This window comes from Adiantum capillus-veneris, chromosome 26 (genome assembly GCF_014529385.1).
Source record: "Adiantum capillus-veneris isolate H3 chromosome 26, ASM1452938v2, whole genome shotgun sequence".
In the NCBI taxonomy this organism is placed as follows: Eukaryota; Viridiplantae; Streptophyta; class Polypodiopsida; order Polypodiales; family Pteridaceae; genus Adiantum; species Adiantum capillus-veneris.
Window position 1 is genome coordinate 33,495,333 of NC_140956.1, and position 19,820 is coordinate 33,515,152.

Sequence of the window (19,820 nt, forward strand, 5' to 3'; positions counted from 1 at the left end):
GTGCATTAAGGCTTTTAGAAGGCCAAAAATCATTGAATGTACTCTTTAATCCCTTGTTCTTTAAGGCCTTTTGAGCAAGCCAAATAGTTTTCATCATTAACTTGCTATGTTTTATGCTTTATCCAATGGTCCCAACTTGCTCCTAAGAGTTCAACGCTTTGCTTTATGCAAGCTGAAAAAAGAAAACTGTGAACAATAAAAAATCATACGGTACTTCCATGCTCACAGCAAAATAGAGACAAAGAGAAAGCATCATTCTAGAGAGCACATAGGGAAGATTTCAATATATTAAGTATACAAAATTTGGATTATTTTTTAAATATTTTTTATTTTTATATATATTTTTTGATCATTATTGTTTATTTTATTTGTGCAAAGTTGTGAGTGGAATCGATAAAAATTTAAAATCAAAATTCTTTGCCAAATGTCTCAATTTCAAAGTGATTAGGTCTCCATAATTTGGGAAAATAAAAACTCCTTTCAAAACATCTAAAATGCAAAAGTACAAGGTGTAGAAAATGAAAAGCTTCTTGCAACTAGAAAGACATTTTCACATACAAAATGGAATTGGGAAAAAAATTTACAGATTGAATAGAAAAAGGGTGTATTTTATTTCTCAAAAGCTCATAGATAATGAGTTTTAATAATAGTCCTTGAACGCACGTGATACACGCAATTTATTCATAGTGACACCCCCCCCCCCCGGCAGGATGAGCAACATGTACGAATAGTCCTTAATTGACTTTAAAGACATGCTTGTATGCAAAGCTAGAGAAGTGCTCATTTCATCAATCTAAATTGGAGTTTCTTGGGTGTGTTCTTTGTGAGAAGGGGATCTCCATGGACTCAAAAAAGGTACAAACCATTCTTGATTGGGAGACTCCCATGTCAATGAGAGACGTCAAAATGCTTCTTGAGACTTGCAAATTTCTATTGTATCTTTATCAAGGACTACTTCAAGATTGTCACTCCATTAATAAGATTAACAAGGAAGGGTAAGTTTGCCTGGGATTTAGAGGTTGAGAATGCTTTTCAAACTCTCAAGATAGATTTCACAATTGCACCAATTCTAATTCATGCAAATCCTACAAAGCCTTTCATCTTAGAGACAGACGCTTCAAATTTTTTCCTTGGAGCCATTCTATCCCAAGTAGGTGATGATGGTCGAGTACAAGTTCTTACCTATAGAAATCAATTATGAAATCCATGAGAAAGACCTCCTAGAAATTACAGTGACTTTTGAAATCTGGCGTCATCTACTTGAAGGAGCTCCTCATAAAATAATTGTCTATATAGATCGCAATAATTTGGACTAGTTCATTTCATCCTCTATATTGAATTGTCAACAAGCAAGGTGGAGTGGTATCTTATCAAGATTTGAATTCATTAATTCTTACAGGCCTAGCTATCAACAGGGTAAGCCAGATCTCTAATCTAGAAGGTCCTACCTTGCACCTAAAGAAGGAGATGCACCATTTGATCAACAAGAGTTAGTAATCTTAAAGCTTGGGCAACTTAAGCTAAACACAACCATAAGTAAAGATCCATACGATTCTAATTTTCTTGTCCAAGTGAAGAAGCAAACCACCAAGGACCCACTTGCCCAGAATATCAAAAGACAGTTACAAGGGCAAGGAAGTGTTAATGAGGACTTTCAAGAAATGGATGGTTGATTTGCTATAAAGGTTTCCTCTATATTTTTCGAGGCTCAACACGCTTGGAAATACTACAAAAGAGACATGACCTTCCAACAACATGATAGTTTAGGGTCAATAATACAATCGAGCTTGTATCACATGACTCTTCGGTGGCGTTAAATGTGGAAACTTGTCAAGGAGTATGTGGGCACTTGTGACACTTGCAATAGAGGCCCCTCGTCATCGTCCTCATGGATTACTTCATCTCCCCCTTGCCTATTCCAAGCAACCCATGGTCATCCATATCCATGGATTTCAGTGTGGAGCTACCCTTGTCACAGGGATTTGACCTCATTCTAGTGGTCGTGGACAAGTTTACAAAGATGACACACTTCATTCCAATTACCAAAACCATCACTGGAGAAGGTACGAGGAAACTCTTCCTACAACATATCTATCATTGTCATGGCTGCCCTGATGAAATTATTTGAGATCGAGGCCCACAATTTATGTCTAGCTTTTGGAAAAGCCTTTTCAAATTACTAGGAGTACAGATAAATTTCTCATCAGCCAATCACCCGCAGTGATGAACAAACAGAGAGAGTAAATCAAGTCCCCAAGCAATATCTATGTTGTGCAATCAATTATCATCAAGGTAATTGGATGGATCTACTCCCATTGGCAAAGTTTTCTTACAATAACACTATTCATGCTTGTACTTGCCACACCCCATTCTTTGCCAGCCATGGTCAGTATCCCAAAATGGATATCCATGTGAATCATCAAGTGAAGAATCAAGCTGCTGTAAACCTTGCTCTACACTTATCCAAAATTGTTATCCATGTGAAGAATCCAACTGCTATAATCCTTGCTCTACAGTTATCCAAAATTTATGAGGATTTGAGGATGCACATAAAAGAAGCTCAAGAGAATCACAAGAGTAATGGACATCAACATCGAATGCAACACTCAACATACAAAGTGGGGGATAAAGTATTGCTTCTACGTCATGATCTACGCTCCTCTCATCCTTGCCAAAAGCTAGATTACAAGTAGCTTGGACCATTCAATTCTAGGCCAAGTCAATCCAGTCACCTATCGACTCCAACTATCCTAATCTATGAAGATTCATCTAGTCTTCCATGTCTTAGTTCTAGAGCCTTGTCGTGCATACAACATTCCTGGAAGAACAAAACAACGCCCACCTCCAGTTGCGATTGACGGGAAACAAGAATATGACGTCGAGAAAGTACTTGATTCTCAAATTTCACGGGGCACACTGCAATATCTTGTACACTGGAAAGGATATGATGCTATCAAGAGAACATGGAAACGAACATCTAATCTTCAACGAGCATCCCTCAAGGTTCAGGAGTTCCACCACCAACATCCATGGAAACCAAAGCCAATCAATACAAACACCACCACTCATCGTGGAACGCGACAATGAGTCGCTCAAGGAGGGGCTAATGTCACGGATAATGGAGAATTAGTCTTCTTGAGCTCCTACAAGAAGGAGGTTTTGGAGATTCTAGATGATTGAAGAAAGTTCTAGAAGACTGTCTACATCATTGCTTATGTCATCAATTTCATTAATTATCGCTTATGTCACCGCACTTGTATCATCGCTTATGTCATCGCTTATGCCATCGTTTGCATCATCACTGGAAGGTTCTAGCCTCCTTAGAAGGAAGAACCTCGAAGGTTCTAACCTCCTTAGAAAGAAGAACCTAGAAGGATCTTATCTCCTTAGAAGGAAGAACCTAGAAAGATCTTAACCTCCTTAGCCCTTAGTATAAAAAGAGGTCTTGGGCTACAAGCCCCCTCAATCTTGCCAACACGAGTTGTGAGGTTTCTACGAGGTAAGTCCTCTTCTAGCTCTTGTCTTATGTTCAAGTCTTGCCTTGTACTTTAATCTTGAAATCCAAGTCTTGTATCAACTTCTCCTAATCAAGTGTTAAGTCTTATCCATCAGGATCTTTTAATCAAGATCAAGTTTTTAATCAAGTCTCAAGATGTTAATTGTGAGCACCTCCCCTCACGCTCTCTCCTAGCTCAAGACGTGCTCATAACAGTCCCTGCACAGAGAGGGTCGACAGCTAAGGCATTGAGGGACGATCGGAGGAAAAGTGCGCTCTCTCTTTTGTTACCAAAATAAGGGGAGCGTCTAACTAGATGGATATCTCATATAGTGTAAAGAGAAAATCAATCAATTTGCTTGTGTTGATGCCTATAGAGTGGTGGTGCCTTGAAGGGGAGAGGGGACGGTGGTAGAGTCCCCTCTTTTTGGGACAATTGGAGGAGGAGTACTCGCTCTCTCTCTCTCTCTCTCTCTCTCTCTCTCTCTCTCTCTCTCTCTCTCTCTCTCTCTTTACCAAAATAAGGGGAGAAACACGCAAAAATTGTTCACATGGATAGCTCAAATAGCGAGAATTTTGGTAAATTTGAGGGGTATTTTGGGAATTTTCATGAAGTAGAGGGGTATTTTGGTAATTTTTCCTAACTTGTAATAAGAGAGAGAAATATCTACATGGCAACGTTGCACGTGGAAAAAGGTTTTTTTTTTTGTCTAAGCTTAGTTATGATCCAAACTTTTTCCTTTTCCTTTTCCCAAAGTGAGGTATCTTCTGAGATGCCAATTAATGAAGACGTTGGTACTATCTTTTCAAGGTATTTCTTTTTTTAAAATTTAATCAAGTGCATGATGTAGTTTGGAAGCTAACCTTTCATTTCAGGCAATTTTATCATTTCTAATGTATCTATTTATTATATAACGGATGCAATGTTACAATTTCAAAGAGTTTACACAAAAAACAATTTTTTAAAAGACTAATGACCTACTTGGGGTTGATCCTCCAGGGTTGGAATTTTTTGTGGTGTTGGCACAAGAATGCTCTCGTTCGATAGGGACACTACTTGGACCAGCCTTGTGGTCATGTCTGGCCATAGCTTTTTTTTGGAGCAATCTCTTCCTCCATTTGAAAGCTCGAATGCGTTCTTTATGGAACCATATCTACCATCTTTTTAAAAAAAGATAATTAATTACTAGTTGAAGTATAGGATTTAGCAAAATTATCATGAAAATTTAAGTGACTAAGTTTTCCATTTGATATAACTTTTTATGTTTTAAGTTTTTTTAAGAATTTAATTATCTATTTATAATAATTATAAGTATGATATTTTTATCATGGTTTCTTAATACTCTATACGCTCTAATATTTATTTTAAGTTTTCCTAACCTATTTAACAAATTTTTTTATTTGATTTACTATCAAAATTAGGTAATTTTCATTTAAAAAAAATGTAAACTAAGAATTTGATTTTAACTTTGACTTTATAACTGTGTGTTTTGAGCTTTGAAAATTATCTCATAAATTTCTTATCATTTTGATAAATTTTTCTTTTAATTTTCTATAAATATATTGTCAAATCAAGAAATTTGATCGTAATAAACATTTAAACTAAGAATCTAATAATGATGTTTTTTTTCTTTTTAATAGTGTGTTTGAACTCTAAAATTTATTTCTTAAGTGTTTAAGGTATTTTGGTAATTTTTTCATTACTTAATTTACTATCAAAATTAACTTCAATAAATATTAAACTAAAAATATGATCATGGTATTCTTGTCTCAATTTATCATTTGCATTATTTAGCTTTGATCTTTGTACGAATATTAAATCCTCACTCACAAATTGCAGTGCTACAACATTGCACAATTACAATTTGGGAGATCTTCAACACATTAGGATGTACATCTTTTCATGTGGCATTATTGGCAAGCAAAGAAGCGAGTTCAATGAGACTCATTTTAGAAAAATCAATACCGGCTTGAAATTTGAGTTTTTCCTAAACTCAATCTTAAAAGTGTCTCCATGGGAGCAAAGCATACCTCACCAAAAACTTCTTGCATTACCATAAATTGAAGGAATCTTTTTTTTTTTGGGCAATACTCAAACAAAAGATTGAGTTGAAATAAATTAAAAGCATAAAAACATAAAACTTATCCTTGCTCATTCAAAGCCAAGGAGTAAAAAAGAATTACATCAGTACTTCAAAGATTCAATAGATCACATAACCAGCAAGACTATGAAAACCGCAAGGTTGTTATGGAAATCTATAGGTCTACCACACCCATAAGACGTCCCCCACAAGGTATTCAATCAACAAAAGTATAGAACAAAACTTGAAACAAGTCGAAAAGGGAGCCACCTTACACATAGGAGCACCTACGAAACTAGAGCCACATACGGGGGGAGTCATCCACCTCCACCACCGTGCAACGATATTCCGTCACCTACCATCATTGGATGAAAAAAGAAGCGGGCTTTTTCAGAGAGCCTTACACCATCAACAATGATCCAAGCACCACAAGGATCCTACTCCACGAGGAAAATCATCACCAAACCAGACTAGCTTCAATCGAACTGCCTTGCTAGCAAAAAGCACAACACAAGAGCTGAAGCAGGACCATGAGGGTGACACCAAGGGCCGAAAGCTACCACCAAACTTCCACTTGCCTCCAAACCAATCAAGAACACCTGTGTTGGGTAAAACAAATTGTTCTCTAAGGGACTGTCGACAAACCCCACTGTCCAAAGAGAAGAGGTATGATGAAGATGGCCATGAAGCAAGGCAAGAAATGGTTGGGATCCCCCCAAGAAAGGCCTCACTTCTCTGCGCTTCAGATTCTCTCTTCACGATGATCAAAGTTGCCAAGACAAAATTCCCCGTAGAGGAGAACACCAACACGACCCCAGCCAAAGCCGCTGAGAGATCTTCCTAGCTCATGTAGTTTTGGCTGAGCAGATGTAGAAGCGCCCAGAACCAAGGTTTGTCCTGAAACCTACAAAGTAAGGCATGTTTCTTTATAACTAGATCATTCTTTGGAAAAAATGAAGCAATCTTATCACATCCATCAGTCCCATGGTCTTTAAGCAATCTCTCATGCATAGGGTGTTGTGTGGTAACCAATATTTGGATTGAATGTATAAAAGGAGTTATCAATAAACCACTTCCTAAGGCATTCACATAGCTTCTTTGCCTCATACCCATCAAAGACCATTCAAACATGTTGCAAAGTCACCCCAAATTTGTATGCTGATAGCATATTCCAAACTTTGAGAGCCACTATGCAATACATTTAAAATTGAAGCCTTGCTTCACATAAGTAGATCAAAATGATAAAACATGATGGAACTTCTATCCTCATAGGTAACATAGGCTCCTGGTGATGCACAAATTTCATGGCAAAATAAATTCGACCTTGTCAATCATTTAGACATAATCAACCCTGTCAAATGTACGTCATGTTGAGAATCATAACGGTACCTTAGATTACCCAACTGTGAAAGGACATAGCTCTCGAAACTTAGCTATCGCACTTCGTATGATTGCAGAACCTTTCTTGTGTAAAGCAACTTTTGCTTGCCAATCTGGCTTTGTCGAAAACTTTGAAAGATTTAATAATTTCAAAATTGTAAACTTTAAATTTAACTTGCTTACTAAGTTGTGTGAATTATTGCCCTTAGCATTGAAATTAGTAGCACCCTATGGTGTGATTTTCCTATGCAGGATGCCTCACATGTGTAGAAGCCTTGCTTCACCATGTACAATCACGTTGTGATCAACTCAATGAGTTCCAAGTCATGTGTGCGTTGGCCCTCTTATCACCTTGTTGAAAGCCCTCTTATCAAAGGTGTTTCTTGCACAAGCCTTGCTTGGTTGTGATCCTTAAATCAATGGTTTTATTGATGGGTTATTAAGTCCTCTGTCGACAAAGCTCTCCGATCGATAAATGGAATATCGATTGGAGAGCTTTGGCTCTTGACCCCTCCTGCAAGATCTTGGAAGGGAGAAATTTACCCTTGAGCTCCCCTTGAGTTTGACAACAAAAGATAGTGAATAGTTCGTGCAAAGCTTGTGCTTGCTCGTAGACTAAAGCACCATGTATGACATGAAGACAATTTTTTTGAAATCCCCTTAATAACCTCCTGTAACATATAGTAAGATAAAACGATGTCGAGCATGAGATTGCAAACCTGGATAAACTTAGGCATGGCTTGTGCAACCGTAAGTTTTGGCAACATCAGCCACCTCCTTCCTCTTTTTCCAGCTTGACAAATAGGCAATGTGATTGCATGATGGAATTAGTTTCAAATTTTGAAAATGTCCACAAACTAACCTCATGTGAAATCAGACTTGAATCGGATTTTTATCGTGCTTACTTTGCCATAACTGTCGGCATGTTCCACTAAACGACTTTGAGAGAACCAATCTTTCCTTACTTCGGGGTTGACTTCACTATCATTGACCTCTATTGAATGCATCTGGAGTTATGCACTCCAATTAGTGAGGTCCGTATTCCTTTACTGAATTTTTCGCATGCAACTACATGATCTCTGCATGCAGGTCTTCCTGGTGTTTCGAAGCTCCACACACTCCTTGGCTTGCAGGCATGAAAAATCTGCATGGGGATCAGTAGGGGAGGGTGCCCAAAATAGGGCACCCAATCCCTTTAATTAAAAAACGTGTGAAAATACAAGTCCGCCATGGCATTGCAGAGCAACACAACAAGGTGGGGGGGGGGGGGGGGGGGGGGCGGGCCTTGCATGGACCTCCTCTGTCCCTGCTGCTGTGACGAGATTTGATCACCCTGCCCTCGTGAACTCAATGAGACCACCCATACCAAAAAAATTGCAGGTCCCGTTCGGTCGTTCTCTATGCAAGCGAGTGTTCTCGCGCCCCCTTCGACCCACCTCGACTCTGCTACTACGGGATTTTCCCATGACCACCTCGATCCTTCATTGCACACGCGCGCGCGCGCGCACACACACACACACACACATCATGCAAGTCACGACCTCTTTCTTGCTCCCCTTAATTTCCCTAAGCTTTGATACAGCTAGTGTAAGAGATTAGGAATTGACACATGCTCTTCTCCACCCAATGCTATATATGGACCCCGTTTACTACACACACGACCCCGTTTACTGCATGTGTGTCTTGGCTTGGCTCTTAACCTGCCCAATCCTACCTTAGACTTGACAAAAAGAGGTAGGTCTTCCACTTATACAAGCGGCATCCAACTGCCATGTTATTCTATTCGCTTCCACATGTTGAATGTAGTGGGTAGCAATGCAAAATTCCATATGCTTGCATGAAGTGAACCTTCAATGGAGAGAACAGCTTGAGAACAAGATGAAGGCTCGAGAGATCTCTATCAATTCTCCAACATTGTAATGCAACAACTTAAGGTTTCTTGATATGAGTTTTAAAAAATAGAATTTATCTTATTGCAAAGAGATTTTTGGCTACAGACTTTTTGTGCAAATGGAGATTTTCTATCGTTGTCCTCCAAAAATGTGATGCATTCATGCTCACGACCTGCCAGAGCGAGCCGACCAAAGTCGGGAGGTGCATGCAACACATTTGCTAAGAACGTGCAGGGGTCGAACATGGTGAAGATTTGATGATGCATAATTAACAAGCCTAGTGGTATGCAAAGGAAATGTTCGTGAAAAGTATGTCTTAGCCATTACTCGAAAAAAACTTAGGTTTAGTGTAATCCCACCTTCAAAATTTTGAAATTTACCTTTTAAGATGAAATTGTAGATGAGAAAACCTACAAATTTTAAAGAATTTTAGATCATAATCACTAGGAAAAAGGTGAACACTAAACTATACTCATTACCACCTTCTCTCCATATCTACCTTCCTTATAGGAAAGATACCACCTCCATAATTGTACTTCTATCCCCAAAAAAGCCCACAATATTATCCAGTGCCTCGCCTCCATGTCCAACACAATGGCTCCAACAAGGCTTGTCATGGATCCTTCTCCATGTCTAGCACAACAAGCTCGCCATGTTCCTTATCCTTTTTCTCTCTATCACTCAAAACCAAATGTGCCTTATTTCTAATAGTAAGGAATCCCATTGCTCTCAACAAGACAACAACCAAGCTCTCTAGCATGGACCTGCAACTAAAATGTGCTCTCAAGGTCAGCACATATTCCATGGTTCATCCATTTTTTTTTTCCAATGGAGCCTTGACCTCCATATTTTCTCTCTAGAGTGCATTCTTGAGGTCACCAAGGTCTCTATGTTTTTATAACAAAGATTCCATGGCTCCTAGGCATAAAGCACCCACAATGTCTTAACCCTCAAGGTGTAGGGAATGGTTGCCTACTAACCATTCCCGTTAATCATGGGCGGTCGGCATAGGCCGGGAGCCATGATTACGGGAATGGCCAGTCGGCGACCATTCCCGATTGTCAAATCCAGGGGAGTGGGAGCCAGTAAAGAGTTAACACATGGATCGCAAGACACAGACTGCATGGGGGGGGGGGGGGGGGGGGGACACAGCTGCACAGGCAGGCGACACAGTTGTAAAGATAGGCAGATTACGTAAGCAATGATTGGCTGCATGTTTCAAATTCCCATGTGCTAACATGGCGAACACTAGTTCATATTCCCATTGCTAACGTGCGAGACAATCATTTGCAAAGCTTCAAATTCATTCTAGATGCTGATGTGGCGCCCATCCAACGACTGCAACAATGGATTCTGAGGAGAAATGATTGTAGACAGAGGGCTACGATGAGTTGCCCCTCGACCCTGGACTTTGACTATATTGTAATTTCCTCTCGATTACCTAGAATTTCACCTCTTGATTTCCTTTTATTCCCACGCATTTGTAGATTGTAATTTACATCCCACAAGATGCTATAACTAAAAGTTTCTCTCAAGGTCACCACATTTTCCATGATTCATCCAAAATCCAATGGAGCCTTGGCCTCCATATTTTCTCTATCGAGTGCATTCTTGAGCTCACAAAGGTCTCTCTCTGTTTTTACAACAAAGGTTTTGTGGCTCCTAGGCATAACCCTCAAGCCTTCAAGGTATTGCAATTTCCTCTCACTTACCCAAAATTTCACCTCTTGATTTCTTTATTTTCCCATGCATTTTTAGATCGTAATTTACATCCCACTGGTAATTAGTGCTGCTCACAGGAGGCCTAAGGTGACATTGGAGGCATACTACACACTAAGAAAGGTTTTGTTTGCAAAAATGCATGGCATCTTTGCAAAACTCTCTTGGATGTGCATGTGCCTCTGCTCTTCTTAATTGTGGGTTGTTTTGTTTTGCATTGTTCCAAGTTATTGAGATATACCTTCCCTGGATGGCCCCTCATATTGTGCCATGAAGCAGTGCTAGAAAAAAAACCATTTCCTTGACCATCTATATCTATATCTATATTATTATTATTATTATTATTAGAAAGGCAGGACCTGTGATCCACGTGGTTGCAAATGCTTGCAGCCATGGTTCACAGGTCCTTCCCTATCCTTCTGTGACATAGGACTGTAGCCAATGGGGCCTTCCCCTACCTAATTGCGTGGTGTAGGACTGCAGTAAGTGAGCAATTTTTTATTTGCTGGCAAGTGTGTAGCTGTCAGCCTCAATCTGCGGGCGTCCTCGGCCTCCATCTACGGGCGTCCTCCACCTCCATCACGATCGCCCTTGAGCTGTCCTCCCACCTAGACTTCTACTCCTTCTGTCGCAGGCCCCCTCTCGTGCAAGACAAGGCAAGGGGATAAAGGGATTACATCTGGAGCAAGCGGGGTGGGGGTTGTGTGGGTGAAAAGGCTAGCGAGGGAGCAATACGACATGGCATGCAACACAAAGGTGGTGGAAGAGATTATGCTCCTATCGAGGAGCATGTCGATTCCCGGTAGGTGAGACTCTCTCTCTCTCTCTCTCTCTCTCTTTGCGCGCGCGCACACCTCTTCCCCTTCTTTGCTGCGGTCTGCTTGCAGCCCCTCCGGCACCCTTTCCTTTACTCGCTCTCACCCTCTCTCAATCTTGCATGTTGCGCTTCATCTCAGCTAGAGATTGGCCGGACGCATTAAGCTGTAGCAGCTTCTTGAGCTACAACTACGACATGCCTTCATCCTTTGCTGCTTTACGCGTTCGGACTGGCAAGTTGCATTCAGATCATTGAGCAACCAAAGATGTCCACCTTCCATACATAGCTAACAAAATCCAAAGCGATTGTGCTCTAGCTGTGGCTGACAAAAGGGCAACATGTGTAGGCTGGCAAAGCGGGTATATACCAGAGCTCGAAAAAAACCTAGAGAACACTCTAGAGAGACACCAGAGAGCGTGTATATAATGCCCAAGCTACAGAATGCGCAAGAAGGTATCAGTCGAGATGCGGACGCTCAGTAGTAGTAGGCCATATTCGAGCTATGGGGGTAACCGTCAAAACCACGCTGCAACTAGGTGAACTGGCTGAGCCGCAACTCCTTGAGGCTTGCGTTGCCAAACCTGCAATTGTTTCAGGTGTCATCACGGTCCTAGCCGTCCAGCCCTTCAACTCTTTGCTCTCCGCATGCGGCCACATACAACATCATCATCATCATCATCTCTCTCTCTCTCTCTCTCTCTTCCTTCCTTCTGCTACCACTGCAATGAACATATAGCACAAGTCTCCTATAAAGCTTGAATATTTGGAATCATATTTAAGTAGCAAGATGTTTTCAGTCGTTTCAATCGATTTTATATAGACTAGTAAAGCTGGCGGCTTTTCTCTCTCTCTCTCTCTCTCTCTCTCTCTCTCTCTCTCTGCGTCACTGTGTTCTCGGGCGCAGCAGGCCACACCCGTCGGTTGAAGGAGAAGTTGACGCGTGGCAGGTGCGGGAACCAGAATTCCCTCCCTCTTTATCTATTAGTATAGATTCTTGCATGCCCTCCGATTCAACTACAATTCAGAACCGAGTTTTGAATGGAATCATGTTACATCCACTTTCTTGAGTAACTTGATGAGAATCCGGCTACATCCAACTTCTCGAGTAACTTGGTACTGCAATATATCAACTTAAACATGTTTAGACATTGAGACAAAGATAAGCTTCTATTGTAATGCAAGCCTCTAATGTACTTAAGGAAGTTGCAACCAAAGACTTGAATGATTGGCCTACTGACAAGTGAGGCCCCATGGGTGTCTAAACAGGTATGTGAGACTGAGACTTGAAAAACAAAATTGCAAGTTGTAGGGTGCTTAAATGTAAGGGGCGGTGACTCTCATGGTTAAAATAGTAGCCCCAAAAAACATAGGCCACTTTCCAATTGATAAGAACTTCACAATTTGACATCTATATCAGAAGAAGATGCAAGCCAACAAGTGTCACGGACTACACGAAGAGGGAGTGTGGGTTTGTGAGCAGTAAGCCAACTTGCATGTGGGAGGTGAACATGAGCTGAAATAAACATGCGAGAAGAAGGTGGTGGTCGTTTTTTTGGGGGGGGGGGGGGGAAAGAGGAAGACTAAGAGTGATAGAATTTAATGGCCAAGTATGTTGGTCTAAAATAGAGATTTCATGGGCTCTATCATCTATGATAGTTGTGACTGACCGAAGAAGAAACTAAAGTACAATGTTTAGCATGTCTTGGAGGTGGTGTTACGGCACACTTGAGTTAGTTAGAGCTTTAATAAGCATGATAAGAGCCACCATATTAAATCTATACTATATATAAAGCGGGGAGGAATTCTACCCTCTCCCCGCCCACGTGTCACAAGCAACTTGGTCTGGCGGTGTTCCCCACAACCTCGACGACACAAGCAACTTGGTCCCCACAACCGTGACGACACATGCAGACAACGTGCACACAGAGAGAAAGAGTTCCTGGCAACCCTAACAACACACACACACATAAGCCGAGGCGACCGGCCTTACTAGTGATTTCTAAGGGCAAACTAGTCAAATAACCGGGATGCTGAAATCTAGGGTATTCTCCGGGATTTATAACTAAAATCCCCAAATTCTTACCTTGAAAACCAAGGTCCGATGGACAACCCTTTTGGGGGGGGGGGGGGGGGGGGGGGTGTTTACAGTCCGCGATACGAGTGGCATGAAGAAGTGAAATTCCTAGGCCTAGTAGGTGTTACACATTTCTACAAGAAAAGAGCAATGGGAATATATCTCAATACTCTCTTGAGCAAAGAGTGTGCGGGTAAAATCCTCTCTCTCTATCTCTCCAGTCTGCATCTCTCTCTCTCTCTCTCTCTCTCTCTCTCTCTCTCTCTACGTTGGAGAGAACCGACTCCTCCCTCTATTTCTCGTGACGTGCTCGGGCAATCAACTTGTAGAGGGGGAGCAGGGGCAGGCAAACAACGCTAGTGCTTTGCTAAGGTAGAGGGGGGAGCCGGGAGTTTGAGGCGAAAGGCATCGCATAGTAGGGGAGGAGATGCAAGGCGAGTTGGGGAAAGCAAGAGCTGTCGGTGGCAATGACGACATATGCAGGCTGAGGGAGGTGGAGGCAAATGCAAGGTGGCATCAGCCTATTCTGTGCGCGTTGCTTGTGGCCTGCCAAGCTCGTGAGTAGAGAGAACAGAGGATCGGCGCCGAGCTAAGAACGGAGAGGATGGACGCAGCTGATTTGGAATTGCAAAAAATAGGAGGGGAGGGAAGCTGGTTAATAATATTGTAAGGTATCTTAGAGGTAATGGTTTTTTTAAAAAGTAGAGCCAGTAGTAGGGTGAGTGTTAACCTTGAAACTCTTGCTGCGGGTGCATCAAATTACGGTGAATAGCCTAATAACTTGTGTGAGTGTTAACCTTGAAACTCTTGCTGCAGCGAGTGCATCAAATTCGCGCATGTGTCAGCACGTACGGGGAAAAGCCATAGAGGTAGGTTTGAGGAAGCAGGTGAGATGGCGTCTTTGCTTGCAGAAATCGTAGCTGCAAGAGGTGTAGGAGTAACTAAGACCGTGAGACAAGGCACGTAGCCTTCTCTCTCCCTCTCTCTCTCTCTCTCTCTCTCTCAAGACTAGGCTCTACAAGTGGTAGTAGGCGTTGCTGCAAGGATGCATGTGAGGCCATTAGGACTGTGTCCCATTTTCCTGTTTATGAATCTCCCAAGATAAAACCTTGAAATTTTGAGATAATTTTAACTAATTTGACACTAATTCCCTCAAAATGTGGACAACTTTTTTTCCCCTGTTCCTCTTCCTCTCAATAGGCATTTTTGGACTTCAACACGATACGATTGTGAGCTAAGATCAGGGCTCAAAACATTTCTCCAAAAGCTTTAAGTGGAATAGGTTATAGGTTTTTGGCAAAATTTAGAGGTATTTGCGTAAAAATATGTACTAAAATGCTTTAAAAATTCAGAGCTATTTGCACAAAAAGAAAACTCAAAAGACAAAAATCGCTCACTTTGATGATGCGTTGTAAAAACGAATTACAATATTATACTATGGAAAATTGTTGTAGGGATGGCCTTACCTTATTGACTCATATCATCTACCTCCAAGGGGGTTTTACCCTTCTAGAGAAAGGCTAGAAAAATGCTACCCCTCAAGAGAATTGTATGCCCTTCCATATAGAAAGAAAAGGGGAGTTTCTTTGCAGCCTTCAAAGTAGAGTCACCCTTCAAATTCGAGCGCTACTATCATCCATCAATAGCCTTGGGCCCGTGTCTCCCTTTGATAGACATGATGTTGACTCGTAACATCTTTATGACGTGTCCACCAACTATCATCCTACACCTCTTGTTGATTTTGGTCGAGGGGAGGATCAAAGTAGATATTTCAACCATAAGCATAGGCTAAAGGTGAGGGAACTATTCCTGTCAAATACTACTTACCAAGCTCTAATTGTGTCCTCCCAATCTAGTTAATGCTCACTTCTTCATTCGTTTTTATCATAATATTCAAAGATTGAATTGCTTTATCAAGCGACAAAGATTTTATGTTATTGCTTCACAATCCAAAATGTTTGTCAAGTTCATTTAAGGTGTACAAAGAGTCTTGTTACTTGTTTGTTGATTCCATTTAAGGTGTGCAAGGAGTCTTGTTATTTGTTCTTCATGTACTTAATGGATTTCAAATCAGTCATTTCTAAAATGTTAGTGCATTTGAGGACACTAGAAAACATATGGTCCCCCTCTCCACTTTTAATGTACACGCCCAAATTGCACCAGTCCTTGCTCAACACACACACAATCAATTTAAACTTAACCTTACTCGCTTTCTCTTACTCCTATTCTCCTCTTTGTTCCCCTTCCCTATGAAAGTTTTGCACGCTTGGCAAAGTATATTTTACATGCACAGTGAAATATATGGATTTTCTTTTGTTAAAAATTTTCATTCATGTCCAATATTGATGAAAATTCTGTAAGCATAAGTTTGAATATGACATGCATTTTCAAGGCCTAACACTCAACAAGCTTTCCAAACGAATTATGTACTTACATTATATCTATAGTGACTCCATAACCAATCTGTTGATTTCTATATAGCTCTTAGATTATAGAAAATATACTTCTCCTTTCTTCAAAAAGAAAAAAACACTACTGCTCTCCTACCATAGTGGAGGTCAATGCTCAAGAAAAGGTCGGTTCGCTTTATCCACAACCTATTTGAATCAAAAAACAGTTGTTTCAAATTTTTGAGAGGATTTTGAGGCTGGCTCAAATTCCAAGAATTGAAGTTGAGTAGTTCACAATATGCATAGGTTTTTTTCTCAAATATGGTTTTCGCCTTCTCATAAAGGGGTGAAAGGGACCCAAAGCTGGCTCCATAAAATCACTTTTCCGATCCCTAGTGGGGATCCTAGCACTAGAGGATCCCCACTAGGGATCCTAGGGGATAGATGAATAGACTGAAAGACCTATCACACATGTCCAAACAGGAAGAGGGTGTATACGAAAGCAAACATCAATATGCATGCCAACTCAACTTACTAAGAGCCTCAAAAAATGTATATTACAATTGTCAGTAGCACAGGGGAAATATTCATCCAGAAAAGGTTACAAGAGAACTCTTCTCGGTAAACACATACCCGCAAACTTCATGTTCCCTAGATCTTGACGTGGTTAGCATGTTATTTTTACTCCCCGGAAAAAATGGTGTTGAAAATGGGAAAGGGCAGTGGGAAGAGGTGGGTGGTTGGGAGCAATGCTTCTGTAAATTTCCCGATTGAAAGTGAAAAATCCCGGTTGTGAATCGATCAGACCTTGATTTTCAAGGTAAAAAATTGGGATAAATTCTGGTTGTCTGACTACTTTGCCCTTAAAAAATGGCCAAGAAAATGGTTTTTTGTTTAGCATGGAGAAGAAGAGGGAGACCAAAAAAAAAGGGGGGGGGGGGGGGGGGGGGATGTAAACGAGCCCATTTGCTAATGGTACAAGCAGCACTAGCACCATCTGTCACCACTATGATTGTTGGGATATTGGCACCCTTGGGGCTACTACAACATTGTACATACGCCACATACCTTCTGCACACTTGATTAAGCTACCTTTTGAGCCCGCCCACCAGTAGCACACGGCTCATCTCTCTTGGAATTTGGGCCCTCAGGTTTCTTTGCCCAAACGGGAGCTCGGTCTGCCTCATATCTGTAATCGTAGAATAATTCCTCACCAGCTGAAATGCGATCCTTTGCAAAAATGCCAACACGATGATCTCCAGCTACCATTATAACCTGAAGGTCCATTAACTCAATGTGAATTATTCTTCCAAGCAACATTCTATGAAACCAATTGCGTAACTGCTGACTCAAGCCTGACCTTTGCATAACAATTTGGATTAGGGGAGTGATTTGCAAACTTCAACTTGTCACCCTTCCGATATGCATCCAGCACAAACTGGGGCACGCAAAAGGAATTCATCGGTAACAAGTGCAATTATTAGAAAACTTTGTTGAAAAATTCCACACAATCAAGAAAAAGGTGCAGCCATAAACACATTGCAAATCACACAAACAATCAATTGCCAATTATCAAAATCACCAAACGGGGCAAAATAAGTCTCAAAATCGGCCCAAAATTTGTCAAAAATTAATGTGATTTCTTGAGAGCAAGCAACACATGGCCTAAAGTGCACCATATTAAAAACCATTTCTCTGATGGTTTTGCAACACATCATCTCAATGTTTTGCAAGCACAGAAAGATGTCCATTTATTTGAAAATGAGTTATTCTTACCTGATCGTTCAAATTGAACAGGAAGGAAGAATTTTCGCGGTCATAAATTTTTCCACGCTTGTCTGCCTCTCTGTGTGAGATGAGCTCTCCTGTATACTCCCCAAGATAATCATGTCGAGAAACAGAATTCTGTCCAAACGAAAGAAGGAAACGATGCATCACTTGAATTCACACCAAAGCCATCCACTATGCTCATAAATGTAGTGTTGCTTAAATGGACAATTAAAATATTAATTCACAATCCCACTCTGACTTCAAGAACAGATAACATTGTGCGTGTGTGCGTGAGTGGAGTCGAAAATCTCCTCAGTTCAACATACAAACAAAATAAGCAACTGAACACCAGAAGAGAGAAAATTAACCTTGAGAAAGGCTCCCCACCCAGCAACATCAGACCTGCCCAGCAAAACCTTCAAAAAACAGCAAATAGCAACAAGTTAACAAATTGCAAAGTTTACAAAACTGGCAATACCGCTAATCAACATGCGCATAGAAAGAAATTTGATAGACATGCTCAAAACCTACTCGCTGCTGTTGCCTCAACAACAGTTTCATATTTTGACAATCATAATTGTCCCCCCTTTGGGGAGGACCTCCCAGAGTACCATCACCGCACCTGGTTATCCCAAACAGAGAGTGATGTCAACAACAAACTGTAAAATCCAAAAACAGAAATATGGATTAGTAGCATACCCAACCCAGCAGTTTCTGCAGACATCGGGATCACATTCACGACCAGCTGCAAAACAAGGGCACTGTCTACTACGACACTGGCTTTTGGCACAATGGCATCCTCTGAATCTATTTTTGCAGCTCTTTGAACACCTGAAAACAAGCAATGGCTTATAAGCACAACATCATATTACAAAAATAATGCATCTGGACTTGGGATCCAAATCAACATCCTTACCCACAGTATTTTTCGCAGCATGTCCCACTATGCAGGCACTCGCAAGTCTTTCCACAACCAAACTTGCAGCTACAGGGAGTGTATTGCTTACACGGCTGGTCCTTGGAATCTACGATGCGTTTTCTAATTGCCGGATGTCCTGCAGATTTCCAAGTGTACTTCAACCTCCGAACCCTGCTCTTTTTTCTCCAAAATCGCGCTCGACTTCGAACATCCAAATCCTGCTTGACATGAACAAAAATACTTTCACTACTACATTAAGTAAAATATCACTGTGAACACGTATTCGGTCAATGTTCAACCACAACCTCATCATGTTCAGCATTTTTGCCACTCCCAAGCAAGTAGGAGGTGTGTCCATCTCCAGCTCTCCCCTTGATTGCTAAATCTTGCTGCATAATATATTCAGCTACTTCTTTGCAGGTCTTCAGTCCCTTGAGCATATTGCGTGCCACCAAGCAACTGGCAAAAATGCAAATCTCTCTCTCTCTCTCTCTCTCTCTCTCTCTCTCTCTCTCTCTCTCATATGTCATTTTGGCCTTTTGAAGATGTTAATATTACATTTCATTTCTCTCTCTCTCTCTTTTGAAGATGTTAATATTTCATTTCATTTCATATGTCATTTTGGTCTTTTGAAGACGTTAATATTACATTTCATTTCTCTCTCTCTCTCTCTCTCTCTCTCTCTCTCGACTGTCAGAGAGCTCCATTGTGTCGGCTCACCCTTTGTATTCCCCTTGTATCAGCTTTCACCCCACCCCTACCCACTATTTTCTTTTCAGTTCTTTGTACTTTTTTTACCCAGACCTGGTATTAGATTCACCACATGCAACCTTTTGGTCTCATAGGTCATTTTGGCCTTTTGAAGACGTGAATATTACATTTCGTTTCATTTCATTTCTCTCTCTCTCTCTCTCTCTCTCTCTCTCTCTCTCTCTCTCCAGTTGGAAATTGAATTTCGCAGATTTAGGGGAATCCCACCTGAAAGCAGAATTTGCAAGTTATGCGGAATGGAGCCGGAGACAGAATTACACTACATATGCCACTGCACAGTATACTACGAGATACGTGGGCGTTTTCACTGCCTCTTTAAAGAAGGCTTTGGACCTCTAGATAGAATCATGCAATACCAAGATCAAAGATGCTTAGGCTTGTACCTACTGGAACTACATCGGCACAGGGATAATCTAATGAGAAGACAAAGAGCACTACAGCCTCAGAGGCAGATCACAGATTTCTTCGGATCGAGAGAAGCAAGAGTGGAAGGGGAAGCAAGAGGCCAGCA

General features: G+C 41.0%; 1 protein-coding gene across 2 annotated transcripts in view; it reads right to left on the reverse strand.

Annotated features, from left to right (window-relative positions):
- Positions 1–16,344: 16,344 nt before the first annotated feature.
- The window catches only part of CLF (SET domain-containing protein), a 129,082-nt gene continuing 125,606 nt past the window's right edge, over positions 16,345–19,820 (reverse strand). For both annotated transcript variants that reach the window (XM_086501676.1, XM_086501677.1), the window contains 8 exons: positions 18,844–18,997; positions 18,536–18,756; positions 18,319–18,450; positions 18,151–18,241; positions 17,988–18,035; positions 17,626–17,754; positions 17,210–17,287; positions 16,345–17,124 (listed from right to left, as the gene is read on the reverse strand). In XM_086501676.1, the coding sequence (XP_086357802.1) occupies positions 16,933–17,124; positions 17,210–17,287; positions 17,626–17,754; positions 17,988–18,035; positions 18,151–18,241; positions 18,319–18,450; positions 18,536–18,756; positions 18,844–18,997 (1,045 nt within the window). In that variant the 3' untranslated portion in view covers positions 16,345–16,932. The remainder of the gene's footprint in view (positions 17,125–17,209; positions 17,288–17,625; positions 17,755–17,987; positions 18,036–18,150; positions 18,242–18,318; positions 18,451–18,535; positions 18,757–18,843; positions 18,998–19,820) is intronic.